At 40.1% G+C, this 15207-nt stretch overlaps 1 protein-coding gene across 9 annotated transcripts in view; it reads right to left on the bottom strand.

Moving 5' to 3' along the window:
* Window positions 1-15207, bottom strand: part of robo1 (roundabout guidance receptor 1) — a 665579-nt gene that overhangs the window by 74817 nt on the left and 575555 nt on the right. For all 9 annotated transcript variants that reach the window (XM_012956257.3, NM_001102701.1, XM_012956256.3 and 6 more), the window contains 1 exon segment: window positions 13195-13355. In XM_012956257.3, coding sequence (XP_012811711.2) covers window positions 13195-13355 — 161 coding nt within the window.

Below are 15207 nucleotides of genomic sequence, written 5' to 3'. Positions count from 1 at the left end.
GGCTCAGGCCCTAAAGTGCCTATATGGTAAATACCCTAAGATGATATCTGATATCTAGAAAGCTGCAAAATATGGCAATGCCATTTCCTATAGTGCCCTACTGACACAACTGCAGTACCTTATTCCTGTATACTAAATTGCCAGCACTCATTAAAAAATATATTGTTTTTAAGAGTGCACCACCATATGTGATGTATTATTACCCATGAACCTAAATTGCTCTCACTCTTACTCACAGCCATTATGAGTATTATCCTTGACCCTTAACAAAGCTTTGTCAAATCTGATTGATTTAAAGCCCAGCCTTGATGCATAATGCGGTACCATATTCACTGCATTTGCAACATGAGGGCAACTGAGCTAACAGAGATCCTGACCTAAAGAACACCAACTGAGTAATTTATTCCAAATATATTTTAACTAAACAGTTCCAGAGACAGAATATGACAAACATGTATTTTGTGTTAATAAATAAGTATTTTGAAGATTCTGTTTTGGAGGAAAAGGTTGCACCATAGTGAAATCAAACTTTTGGTGAATAATTAGCTTTGACTTTTTCCCATCTCATGATCAGATGAACTTCCATTGAACTTGCTGTCTGGTATGTCTACATTTCTCTGCCCTTAAGCACCTCAGTAGATTTATATGACTTAATGCATAAGAATCTTCTAACCCGTTTGGCACAATAGTATTTCTGCATTTAAGGTTATCCTGAAGCACAGCGAAGCTAATTATCTGCCCTGCATCTCATTTATCTACAGTGGTGCCTAAAGAACACGGGGGAAAGTATGCCGGACCAAGGTGAAATTAAAATTCATGTCTCTTCCTTTCTTATAAAGGCAAACATCTTAGAATTGTTTAATCAGCGCACAGTTCATCAAAAGTGAATATAAGATACTTGGTGGATTTGATGAGAAATCTTTCAGAGGTCTCTCTATGGGAACGCTAATCACCAGCTTCTGCCGCAGAATACTTTCACTCTTGTTAAGAAGCAGGTAGTCTGGCTCGATCGATTCATCCAATTCATTTGTTGAACTTTTCAATGTCAGACTGCCCTCCGGAATACCAAGAAAAGCCCTGGTAGTCCCAGTTAAATGGCCTATCTGTTTACCCAACCATGAAGAAATGGGGGGAAGGATAGCTGAGTGTTTGTAAAGAAAACAAAGATGGTGAGTGAAGAGAGGAGGAACATTAGTTTGGAGAGTGGGCAAGGTTTTGTTGAAGGGCCCTGGCACCCCATTCCTACACCGGATCTCTTGGAAGCAGGTCATGGTAAACTCCTTTATAGTATTGTGTAAGCGGCCATGTACATGAGTGTTCCTGCTTGTTCATTATGTGCATATGCATGTGACATAGGATTGCCCAGCCCCACCCATCATAGTTACATAGGGTTGAAAAAAAGACCAGAGTCCATCAAGTTCAACCCTTCCAAGTAAACCCAGCACACACAAAACTATACCTGCCTAACTATACACTCACATACATAAACTATATATACAAACATTAATACTAACTGAAGATATTAGTATCACAATAGCTTTGGATACTGTGCTTGTTCAAGAACTCCAGGCCCCTATTATAGGCATTAACAGAATCTGCCATTACCCCATCTCTAGGAAGGGCATTCCCCAACCTCACTGCCCTCACCGTGAAAAACCCCCTACGCTGCTTCAAATGAAAGTTCTGTTCCTCAAATCTAAAGGGGGGCCTCTGGTGAGCTGATCGTTTTTATGGGAAATAAGAAAACCCCCTATCTGCCTATGATCCCCATTAATGTACTTGTCATCTTACATCATGTGCATGCGTTTAATGAGTGACCAGGGAGACTGGTTTATTATAAACAAGCATGGGATCAAACATGGCTGCCTGAACTGGGTGCAGGATAGTGCTTGCTAGGTGCATTTTTTGACCAAAATAATATTGTTTCTTCCAACGGGAGAGTGGGCTCTTTTAGCTGGAGGAAACAATTTTATTTTTATTTATTCAATAAATAAAATCTCAGCTTAGAAAATGTATGCATGTTTATCACACATGAATGCCTCGATGGCACCTCAGGTTATACGAGTAAGCTCTTGTTGATAGCAGTCTCCTGCAGAACAATTTAACCCTGCAAGTGCCCAACGCCCGCAGAACCTGCCATACCCATCTCCTTTCCAAGCTTACTTGTTCTTACAAGGTTAATTCAATTGTTCTTATCAAGACAAAATTCAACGAGTCGGATTTGGCTCATACAGCCTGATTGGCTTTGGAACGGTTCAGATACCTAGGGCAATTACACAATGCTGTGCATCTCATAAATACGTATAAATCAAAGAGATTAGCCGTGCTTATAAATACATTTCTACCACGTCAAAAAGCAATAGGACATCTACCATAGGAATTTCTACCATGTCAAATAGCATTAAGACATTGTAAATATGCACAAAACAGAGCCTATTAACAATCGTTTTTTATGTGTGCTTCAAATCTTCTATGTTCCTTGTGGTTTCTAAACATAAGAACGCGTATTACCCATAGAAATTCTACCCTTGCAAGACTTAACATTGGTCGATGATAAATACATTTCTATTCTATTCAAAAGGCAATGACGAAGTCAGACAATAAAAGATAAGCCTTGCCCTTTCTGTCGTTTTATAGATTTGACTCATGCTAAGCCACTGTTGCCCAAAGCAGTGATTCAGTACGCTAAGCACACTCACCAAGCTAAAAACAATGTATGAAAGGTACTGCTTGGAATTATTTTCCAATGAATACACCCACCTGTACTCATCTCTGTAAGTGGGTACTACTGGGCTACTTAACCAACTCTCACTGACTGGTTGCTCTTTCCACACAAACCTGTCTATTCCATGCTACTAAAACTCCTACACCAGGACAAGTAGCCCCAGCAATGGCCAGGCCCTGTGTCTGTTTCCAGGCATATGTTTCACTGGCACAATCTGACATAGACTCTGCATTCATACAAGAGTCAAAATATAAAACAAGGAGTCAACCATTCCTTTTACAGTATACTCAAAAGCACTTAGATGTTCCTGTGCATCACATTGTGCTACCTACAGTGCTCCCATACATAATCTATACCACAAGTGGGGCAACACTAAGCCCTCCCACTATTCTTAGTCCCCACTGGGAACATTCTACTAAACATTCCCCATGTACTTTCTAGGGGGCACTATATGCACTGGCTACCATGCTGAGCCAGGAGAAGACTGCTTAATGTACCAATGGTGTCCTTGCTGAACAAAAATTTCTAACCTCTCAAGATAGTAATCAGTCCTGCCATTGGGAGTGTCCCATACACAGGCCAATAAGTTGCTATCTCAGTCTGGAGAGGCCAAATTTGCAGCCATATTAGCCCGTGTATGGCCACCATAAAGGGCACTTCTGCAAAGACCACTGAATTCAATAGGGACAAAACAGTGCACAGAGAACTTCCGTGCAGAAACTAGGATAATTAGTAAAATCAGAAGCTATATCAGTATTTACTAAAGATGCACCGAATCCAAGATTTGGTTCAGTATTTGGCCTTTTTCGGCAGGGTTCGGATTTGGGCAAATCCCTTACAATGGATTTGGGGGTTTGGCCGAACTCAAAAAACTGGGTTTGGTGCATCCCGAGTATTTACCAAGTATTCTACACTCTGCTATGTAATTGCTTTAAAACTGTGTCGCTTTAACATAGTGAGTAACTTGTGCGCCACTTCGTACACCACCTTTATATCACTATTAGGACAGCATCCAAAGCTTGGTACATCTGCTTTACAGAAAAGTGGCCCCAAAATCCTGACTTTTTGAAGATTGGCTGCTTTGGCCCCAGAATGCAAGTCATTCATTTGACTGTTAATCGGTAGCGCAGGATAAAGTTTGCAGAGAGCTTCCGATGTTCTTCTGAAACTGATTTTGCTTTGAGCGGCTGGCAATCTGAATACAAACGTAGCGAGATGTAATGCGCTGCTGGAGTTATTAGCTTGGGATAAAAATCACACGATCAAAGACATTAGCAGAATATGTAGCATTAACAGGAATTAAATGACACTGAAAGAGAGAGAGAGAAGCGCTAGAAAGAAGCAACTTGATGTCAAACATCTCTCAGAGGCTGCTCAGCTTTATTGTTGCCTTATTCTGAAGTTTAGACCTTAAAGGTAAAGTACTACCAAAATGGCAATTTTCAAGGGGACTTAAGTGAAGGACTCACTTCGTCCTACTGCGTTCTAGTGCACATAGGAAGAGATAAGCTAAAAATATAATCAATAGAACATGTCAAGAAAAGGATTCCAGGTTTGTACCAAACTGTCCCATACATGGAAACCAAATGAGCTAACGCACAATCACAACGGTTCCCAGTCCCTAAAGTCTAGTTCTAATATTGGTTCATAAGACACTTTATTGTGTGTCTTACCCCACAAAGAGCTGTATGTCACATTTTCTGTAGCAATTAAAGTGGTATTCCATCCAAAATACAGCTTAAGCTGACTACTTTGAGACTTAGATAAACTATAACAGCAGTCAACTGTTCTCAGCCTGCATCTTCCAAACCACACAATCCCCTGCACACGTGATGACAATAGGGAAAGGAACATCACAGTGCAATGCATTGTGGGTTATGTAGTTCCTACATGCTGTCTGTAAGCTGTGGAGAAGTTGTTACAGTTTGTAACATCAATGCTTTAGTCCCTCCTCCCCTGCCAGGGATTCAAATGATGCAGCAAGATAAGAACTGTTTTGCAGCTGGATTTCAGCATATAAAAATAGTATTTATTTTTGAAGGAACACAATACAGGTATATTAGGGGTTTATTTATTATCTTTAACAAATTTTGTTTCGGAAGCCAAATTTCCCCTTTAATCATTTGCAAAACATTGTTACATTGGGAAAATAAATCTAGCAAATCAGTTGTAATCCTTATTGTTTGCTTGAAAAGGAATATTGTAATCATTCGAGTAAATGAACCGAACACACACAAAAAAAAAAAAAAACAAGGCACAACCACTGTGACTTGGAACAAAATGATATTTATCCACATTGTTTGTCTCCAGGATCTACAGCTTAACATACAAGCTCTCTCACAGGCAAAAGGTAGGATAAAGAAGGCTGGAAATCCAGCAACTTGTAAGTAATCTAAGGAAGTTCCTCACAGAAGAAGCAGTGCAGAGGAAAGAATGGCACAAACAGATAGTGTTCTTAATAGAAAATACATTTTCAAGAAATTCTAAATGATTCAAAATGTGTAAATAACTGGTAAGTTGCTGAAAACTAAATTTGCTTTCATTGTGTAAAAAATGTGGGAGTTAACAACCTCTTTAAGTGTTACAGAGATACATTTGGCTCACATGTAAAGGTGGCCATACACAGGCAGATCCGCTCGCTTGGCGACATCGTCACCTACGGGTGGGGGATATCGGGGAGGCATGTAGGCAAATTCAACACGCAGCAATGGGGCAGTCGGTTCGGGGACCGCATCAACGAGCCGATGCGGTCCCTGATCCGACTGGATTTTCTAACCTGGCCAATCGATATCTGGCCAATTTCAGGCCAGATATCGGTCGGCCAGGCCCCTCGGTTCTGCCCCTACATGGGCCAATAAGCTGCCGAATTGGTCCAAGGGACCGATATCGGCAGCTACTATTGGCCTGTGTATGGGGACTTTAAGGCTACTCAGAACGGCTCATTTACTAACAAACACTAGGCCAAGGCCAAGCATCCTTCCTATTCAACATCTCATTTCCTAATCAAGGGTATTAATATGACATTGTTCTTCACTTTGCTGCTATAGATTTCCACATGGTATTAGCACATTGATGGTGGGGTTTGTTTCCATCGAGCCACAAGAACATTAATGAGATTGGGCACTGGTGCTTAGAATCAGGCCTGGCTCTCAGATGGTGTTCCAATTCACCCCACAGGTGTTCAGTTCAGGTGATGAATGGGTTCGCCCCATACATTGAATGGTTTATGACTGAATAAACACAGGGGAGCCTGTTATGCCGGTTCAATAATTTAATTTGAGTTGTAGACCAGTCAACTTCTTCCACTTCATCTCAGCAAACTCATCCTGTATAGACTTTGTATTGTACATGGAGGTGTTATTGTGCTGTGGCAGGTAAGGGTCTTCCCTAAACTATTGCACCAAAGTAGAACATATTAATGGTCAATAATGTTCAATGCTGTTCCTCTTCCACCAACTTTACCATTGGCAGGTAATGCTCTCCAGGCATATGTCAACCCCAGCCCATTAAACTGGCAGATGGTGACATGCCATTTATGACTTCAAAGCAGTGATCCCTAACCAGTGGCTCATGAGCAACATGTAGCTCGCCACCCATTCTGATGTTGTCCAATTCTCTGTCATCTCTAGCTTGGTGGAAAGTTTTGAAAGCATAGAGACACAGTTTTACTCTAAGCAAAGCCTCCTGCAGGCCAGAAGTCCACATTGAGCTACCAAATAGCCAGTCACAGTCCTTATTTGACACCCCCAAAGAACTTTTTCATGCTTGAGTAGCTCACCAACACTTTTTACATCTGAAAAAAGATTGGGGATTCCTGCTCCAAAGGTTACGCTTCCAATGCTCCAGAGTTCAATGGTAGTTGCTGTACTTTTACACCCCTCTAGATGGCATTTGGCATTGCACGTGGCTATATTAAGCCCATTAAAGCCCCAAGCTCCTCAGTTCTTGTGCTGAAATTGCTCCCAGAGACTGGAACTCAGTATTGATGTCATTTTAGGTGGGTCTGGATGATTTTGGATTATGTGTCCATAGTTATTAACAATGCACAATGAAATTAACAAATTCTGTCCACAAAATGCATTTGGTGACCCACAGTATGTCCCTTTAAATATATATTTTTTTATTTAAAGAGGTTAGATAGGATTCCTCCTAGCACAAGGATCCAGCACTTACATTCCTTAAACAGTGCAGGTGTTGCACATAACATGTTTGTCTTTGATCTGTTTGTGGCTTTGTACTAGCAGGTGGGAGAAAAACATTTTTTAACCTCATTACAGGAGAAGTACTGAACCACATAAAAGCGTTGGCAGAGAAAGAAATGTTTATTTACATACCTCTTAAAAGTGCTTTTTTCCCTTAGCTTTTCATTATTGGAATTGGTTTTTATGTTTAATGTGCTTTTATGTTGCGCTGCCAAAATCCATACCATGAAATGAATAGGCCATCGTTTTCTTCACGCAGCTGACAATTCGGAACATTGCTCAGGTTTTGTTTTAACAGGCGCTTAATTCACATTAGTGTTTATTATTACACGCTCTGCAAAGTAAATACTGGGTAATACAAGTTCCACGATAATCAATATTATTTATGAGGGGAAAAGTCTTCACACAAACGTGAAAAGCAATCAAATTATCATACACTTAGGGCAATGGATTTTGGGGCTTTATACTGTCTATTATGTTTTTTTGCATTAATGTTAGCATTAAGTATCATTTGTGCCAGTGTGGCTGGTACTATACTGGGCAGGTTGCCTTCCTATCTTCTGCTATGGCTGCGTCAGACAATCTCCACCACCGGCAGATTTTACATGATCCCACTGAGATGTTGATAAGTACAGCTGACATGACATAATATGAACCAGAAGAAATGAGCTCCCAAGTGACATTTTGGCTAGAGCCATTTGAGGCTCTAACTTTAATATCCAACAGTATTGTATGGTCAATGTGTAGACCCCAACTGAGGGATTTAACCAACACCAGGGGGCCCATTCATTATACCACGATTAAGTTTTTTTGAGAACTTATAGAACTTTTCGTAATGTCCTCGATAATTTCATTAAAATTCCACAGCATTTTCATGGTTTTTGGTTACTTCCACGAAAAAGTTGTATTTTTCGTAAAGACTATGACCATTTCGGAATTCATTCAAGCTTCAGTATCGTAGCTATCTTTTGGCCAGGTTGGAGCTGCAGAGTGCCATTGAGCCCTATGGGAGACTTTCCTTGGGCCGGGTTGGAGCTGCAGAGTGCCATTGAGCCCTATGGGAGACTTTCCTTGGGCCGGGTTGGAGCTGCAGAGTGCCATTGAGCCCTATGGGTGACTTTCCTTGGGCCGGGTTGGAGCTGCAGAGTGCCATTGAGCCCTATGGGAGACTTGCCTTGGGCTGGGTTGGAGCTGCAGAGTGCCATTGAGCCCTATGGGAGACTTTCCTTGGGCCACGTTGGAGCTGCAGAGTGCCATTGAGCCCTATGGGAGACTTTCCTTGGGCCGGGTTGGAGCTGCAGAGTGCCATTGAGCCCTATGGGAGACTTGCCTTGGGCCAGGTTGGAGCTGCAGAGTGCCATTGAGCCCTATGGGAGACTTTCCTTGGGCCGAGTTGGAGCTGCAGAGTGCCATTGAGCCCTATGGGAGACTTTCCTTGGGCCGGGTTGGAGCTGCAGAGTGCCATTGAGCCCTATGGGAGACTTTCCTTGGGCCGAGTTGGAGCTGCAGAGTGCCATTGAGGCCTATAGGAGACTTTCCTTGGGCCGGGTTGGAGCTGCAGAGTGCCATTGAGCCCTATGGGAGACTTTCCTTGGGCCGGGTTGGAGCTGCAGAGTGCCATTGAGCCCTATTGGAGACTTTCCTTGGGCCGGGTTGGAGCTGCAGAGTGCCATTGAGTCCTATGGGAGACTTTCCTTGGGCCGGGTTGGAGCTGCAGAGTGCCATTGAGCCCTATGGGAGACTTTCCTTGGGCCGGGTTGGAGCTGCAGAGTGCCATTGAGCCCTATGGGAGACTTTCCTTGGGCCGTGTTGGAGCTGCAGAGTGCCATTGAGCGCTATGGGAGACTTTCCTTGGGCCAGGTTGGAGCTGCAGAGTGCCATTGAGCCCTATGGGAGACTTTCCTTGGGCCAGGTTGGAGCTGCAGAGTGCCATTGAGCCCTAAGGGAGACTTTCCTTGGGCCGGGTTGGAGCTGCAGAGTGCCATTGAGTCCTATGGAAGGCTTCCAAAATCATACATTAAAGGTTTCAAAGCCAGAAAGGTTTTCGCGCCGTTTACAAACGTTTGGATCTGAAAAAAGTGTGACTTTTGGAACACAACAGCTATATTTTCATACGACCAATAAAAGGATTTTCAGGATATTTTCATACATCCCAAATTATCGTGGTTACTCTGAATTTTTTGCATATTGTGATTTTAACCACAAAAAAATTGTGGTTTAATGAAGGGCCCCCAGGTGTAGGGTAGGGCCAAAAGGACATTTGCTCTAGTCTCCTGACCTATGGAGAAGCATGTGTAGCAAGTCCATTATTCTACTGCCAATGGTACAATGAGTAAAGAACCTTCGGCAAGGGGCTGTATGCACACTGTACACCCCAGTAAAATATGTACTTAACGCCATACTAGGGTTGGCACCATTGCCCATAGTTAAAATATGGCAAAGGGCGTGCCAATGACATCAGGGGTGGGACCGATTCGAAACCAGATAGGTGGCAACCTTACCCCATACACAAGAACATGTGCTATATCATCTTTAATCAGCTGTACAGTACTAATATTTTACATTGTAGATATTAAACCAGGACTATTAAGTAATGGCAGAACATGCTTTTTTTTATTTAATGATGGTGAAATTACAAATCATTTTATTCTCTTTTTCTCTTATCAGCAAAAGAGGCTAATGTTGATTCATACACTAGGACAGATGGTATTAGCAGAGAGAGAAAAAAAAAAGAACATTATTGAGTGCAATTTCCTTAACATATGGATAGGCATCTTGATACACGGCTTTGGCATAATCATAGTGACGTATCAGCTCAGTGGAATAATGCACTGCGGCCCTTAGTCCTGTACTGTGCGTATGCATGGGCCAAGGATATAATTCTATAATGCATAGAAAATCAGGGTAGGCTCAGCTGTAAGAGGAAAGTAAGCAAATACCAAGGCTACATTACAATAATGCAACAAATCAGCTTAAAAAAAAATGCATTTTCCCTCAGAAAAATACATTCTTTTTATTGTGCTCTTAAGAGCTTTGAGGTCTCTGTTTACCATCAGATACAAAATGTGAAAACGGGACCAGAATGCACCATATTTTTTCCCCATAATGCAATGTTTTCTCCAGAATTCCAAGCAATTGTGCTTAGGGTTGCCAGTTGGCCAGTAAGACTGATGCTTGATGACAAATTATGACAGTTAATAGGCAAGAAAGAGAAAAATGTAGTATTTTCCCCAGAGAAGGTGGCAACCCTAATTGTGCTATAAGAAAAACAAAGCTAATCAGCATGAGACTAAAGAGGCAGGTACAGAATTCCCTTGTGCTGAGCCGTTACATTAATAGGCACAACCGGCCCATTGGCCCTAAGCCTGTTCCATAAATAATTCACCAAACACATCACTAGGCCAATTTAATACCTAATGTCCCCAGAACACAAGGCAGGATAAATACAGGTAAGGGACCTGTTATCTAGAATTCTCGGGACCTGGAAAAGGGATCTTTTTGTAATTTGAATCACTATACTGTAAATCTACTAAAAAAATAATTTAAACATTAATTGTATATCTTAGTTGGGATCAAGTACAAGGTACTGTTTTATTATTACAGAGAAAAGGGAATCATTTAACCATTAAATAAACCCAATAGGGCTGTTCTGCCCCCAATAAGGGGTAATTATATCTTAGTTGGGATCAAGTACAGTTACTGTTTTATTATTACAGAGAAAAGGGAATCATTTAACCATTAAATAAACCCAATAGGACTGTTCTGCCCCAATAAGGGGTAATTATATCTTAGTTGGGATCAAGTACAGGTACTGTTTTATTATTACAGAGAAAAGGGAATCATTTAACCATTAAATAAACCCAATAGGGCTGTTCTGCCCCCAATAAGGGGTAATTATATCTTAGTTGGGATCAAGTACAGGTACTGTTTTATTATTACAGAGAAAAGGGAATCATTTAACCATTAAATAAACCCAATAGGGCTGTTCTGCCCCCAATAAGGGGTAATTATATCTTAGTTGGGATCAAGTACAGGTACTGTTTTATTATTACAGAGAAAAGGGAATCATTTAACCATTAAATAAACCCAATAGGGCTGTTCTGCCCCCAATAAGGGGTAAATATATCTTAGTTGGGATAAAGTACATGGTACTGTTTTATTATTACAAATAAAAAATAAATTATTTTTAAAAATTCAAATTATTTCATTAAAATGAAGTCTATGGGAGATGGCCTTCCTGTAATTAATAGCTTTCTGGACAACAGGTTTATGGATAATGGATCCTATACTTATACAGTGCAAGTACCATGTCCAATATCTCTGACTGTATGGCAGCATAACAGTGACAGTTTTATGCAATAACCCCACTGGACAGCATGAATACAGCGCCAACCGCCTGTATAATGCCTTGGCGGGATGCATAAAGTGCCAGTTCAATTAATAATACATCTATCCTGTTTGTTTTAGAAAATTCATTGGTGTTGGTTGTGGAGGCTTAGGCTACCCAACCTGCCTATGTGGGCGAATGTACTTTACTGGTACAAGAGTTTGTAATAAGTTTCTGAAACAGATTAAAATGGGGTCTGTATTTTATACCAATGTCAACCTCTTTTACAGTGAGGCAAATCTTTTATTAAATTAAGTAAGACTGTAAGACTAAATAGTAGTTCTCAACAGCTAAGGTTTGAAACTGAATAAAGAACATTACTCATAATAACTACAATAGTATTCTTTATTTTAACTGGAGAAGTCATGGCCTGACTTGGATTTTTACTATTTAGTGCTATTCTCATATCTACGACTAAAGGGGAAATGGAAGCATATTTAGCAATACAGTTGTCAGGGAGCTGCTATGTTGTTACCTTCCCATAGTTCTGTTGATCTGCAGCTGGGGGGCAAGGGGAGGTAGGGGTGATACCACTCCAACTTGCAGTGCAGGAGTAAAGAGTGACTGAAGTTTATCAGAGCACAAGTCACATGGCTGAGGGCACCTGGAAAACTAAGAATATATCTAGCCTCATGTCAATTTTTTAAAGTTACTGTAAATAAAAAAAACTGATTTCATGTTGGATTCTATGCATTTTGTTAAAAAAAAAAATGTTTTCCCACAACAGAATCAATTTAAATTATATATAATGGACCTCTTCTAACTTTCTGAAGGCGAACTAAAAAAAAAAGCATTTTAATGCTTTTCTCCCTATGAATGATCTGGCGTATACAACCCTATAATTTTTTCTGATATCTTTTTCTGCTCAGAAAGCAAAAGAATCTTGCAAGCCTTTACAGGCAAATGCAACCAGTCATTATACGTATAATTATTAGTCTTTTCATGTCATTATAATGTTGGGGCTGTCCTTCTCCTTTAATTGGTCTTCGTTTTCTTTTTATTTTCTGTGGTTTTTAACTGACAAGCTTTCCTATTTTGTTTCTTCCAAACCTGTAACTTTAAATACTAGATCTCTAAAAACTCTAGATCTCTAAAAAAGCTAAGTCAAACTTAGCCATTTTCCTATTCAATTCTTCTTTTTAGTTATTTACAGAAAAGAAAAACTAATACAGGAAAAATATAAACTTGGGGGAAATTTGACTGTTTAAAAAATTTGAAAAAAAATAAATAGATATTGCTTGAATGTTGAAATTACACCCTCCACTGACTTCTTGAAAATGCTTGCATGGTTTTATCTGTCATTCATTCTAGTTTTCTAGATTTTTCCAGTTCTGGGGAAACTCGGATGCTAAAAAATGTGATTGTCTTAAATCTTATGAAATAGGCCCCACAATTTCACTATTATTGTTTTCTTCTTATTGTTGTTGTATATTCTGGCCCTCTACTATTTATCTTTCATTTTGACTTAAGCTTGGACGTCAGAATATTTAACTATTGGGACAAGGGAAATGTAGCAACAAAATATTAATACATTCTAATCCAGAGAGATAGAAAACAAAATAAAATCATACTTCAAAAATGATTAAAAAACAACAATCTGGTGTAGATCTCTATACCACACTAAATTAAATTCTGCTCTTTTAAAATTCTCTTCTCAGAGCAACAATTGGTTCCTACAGATAACCCACCATAGCATATTTACAGACTTGTGTTTCAGTGTTTTCTTGGTAGCCTATAGCAACCAATAAGAGTTACCTTCATTAATCCGACTGCTTTAGACTGAGCTAACTGCTGATTGGTTACTATGGGTTATTGAACTGGAAAAAAACATGTGCTCATGTGATGCATAAGCAGGATAAAATGCATTTCCATTAACTTACAGTTATTCTTTCATCCTTATCATCGTCTATTGGCGTCCCATCTTTTTTCCAGGATATTGTCGGCTCAGGATGACCTCTGGGCGGCTGGCATTCCATTACTGCAGGCTCCCCCACCGCTACCATTACATCTGAAGGGTTTTGTCTGAAGTCGTCTCTCAAAACTACATAGAAAAAAAAGAGCAAATTAAGCATTAAACTTTTGTTCCACCTTTTGTATCCACGTTGATACTTATATTACTATTTCTAGCATTAAATACTGAACAAAACACTTCTCAGCTTGCTTTGAGCATTACGAAAAGTCACGGAAAAGAGCTTTATCTGTGAGATTGCATTAAGGTTTTGTAAGGCAGAACATATCCTACTTATAAGAGAGGCTTCAACTTTATTTTTTTTATATTGTTCTATATTTATATACCATCATATTCCATAGCTCTTATACCTCATTTACATTAGCTCCTGCCCCAGTGGAGCACCTGCAGGAAACCCACCCAAGGAGAACGTACAAACTCCTTGAAGACAGTGTCAGGGCTGGAATCTAGCTAGGCCCTTGTCCCCAACCTTTCTTACTCGTGAGCCACAGTTATATGTAAGAAGACTTGGAGAGCAACACAAGCACCATAAAAGTTCATGGTGGTGCCAAATAAGGGCTAAGATTGGCTATTAGGCAGCCTCTATGCACACTATCAACTTACAGGGGGCTTTATTTGGGAGTAATTCTTGTTTTTATGCACCCAAAACTTGCCACCAAGTCAGGAATTCAAAAATAACTACCTGGTTTGGGGGCACTGAGAGCAACATCCAAGGGGTTGGGGAGCAACATGTTGCCCCTGAGCCAGTGCTTGGGGATCACTGCCTAACACTTAAACATTCTAATCTGCCCTAGAATAGAATGCATTGTAACAGAGCAGTGGTTGTCGAACATTTTTATTTCAGATCTTTGGAAAAAGTCCTGCATTTGGATCAAAGCCCCCCATACGGCATTACGTGGATACAGACATAGTAGAATATCAGTGTTCTCAGTTACTTCTTAATTGCTTCTTCTCTAAAACTTTGTGTCTCCAAGTCAACTTTCCTTGATGAAGTTCATTACAACCCCGCACTAATGAAACTTTTGTAATTATTTATTGATGAAGCCTCAAGTGACAAAATATAAAACTGAAGAAAAGACATGTTTTTGTTTTGAGGAATGTGTTTGCTAATGGGTTTACGGATTCACCTTGAAGCAATAAGCAAAGGATGCAATTTACTAGATCTGCTTAATTAGGGTCTCCGTGAATTTATTCCACGCGTGCACAGTTTAATGTATTGTACAGAGATGCAGGCAGCCATCTGGCACTGGCAAATATTTTCTCTTTTGCCTTAACTTTCAATCTACTAAATTGCTGTCAGTTTGCAGCCAGGGAAGGAGGGTGTGTCTGCTGTTAGGGGAGGGTACCAATTGATTGTTTTCCATTGGAGGGCTTATACCCATCTATATAGTTGAATACATGTAAGTTGTTCTCCTTAAACCTTTATTGTTCTCCATATATGTTTCAAGCAAGCTTTTATTGATTAACAGCCATGGCAAGAGAATTGTTGGGTACAAACTTGCCCCTTTCAGAACATTATCACTTATTAACCATAAAGCTGAGACCACTCTGCAAAGTCCATAAGATAGGCTTACCAATCCGGTAGGTTGTTAGAGCTGCTGCTGAGCTTTAATACCCCTTAGCCAGAAACTGAATATAACTGGTCAAAGGAATGGAATAATTTCTAATAAGCTAGTACACTTAAAAAAAAAATCCAAGCTAAATCTTTTCCTTGACATAACATATTTAGTCTTGAGAAAGATTCATGAATCAGAGTGAAATGAGCATCGGCCTAGGTACGTACAATATACAGTAAATGATTCATTCAGTTCACACATTGCTGAGCCAAAAGGGCTACCATACATTACATGGGCAAGCATTAACATGCAAAATAGAGGGCCACAGTGGTACTTGTTGCTATCATTCTCCTACACCAGTGGTTCTC

Source organism: Xenopus tropicalis, chromosome 2 (assembly GCF_000004195.4).
Source record: "Xenopus tropicalis strain Nigerian chromosome 2, UCB_Xtro_10.0, whole genome shotgun sequence".
NCBI lineage: Eukaryota > Metazoa > Chordata > Amphibia > Anura > Pipidae > Xenopus > Xenopus tropicalis.
The sequence above is the reverse complement of the archived record's forward strand: the minus strand, read 5'-3'. Positions and strand labels throughout refer to the sequence as shown.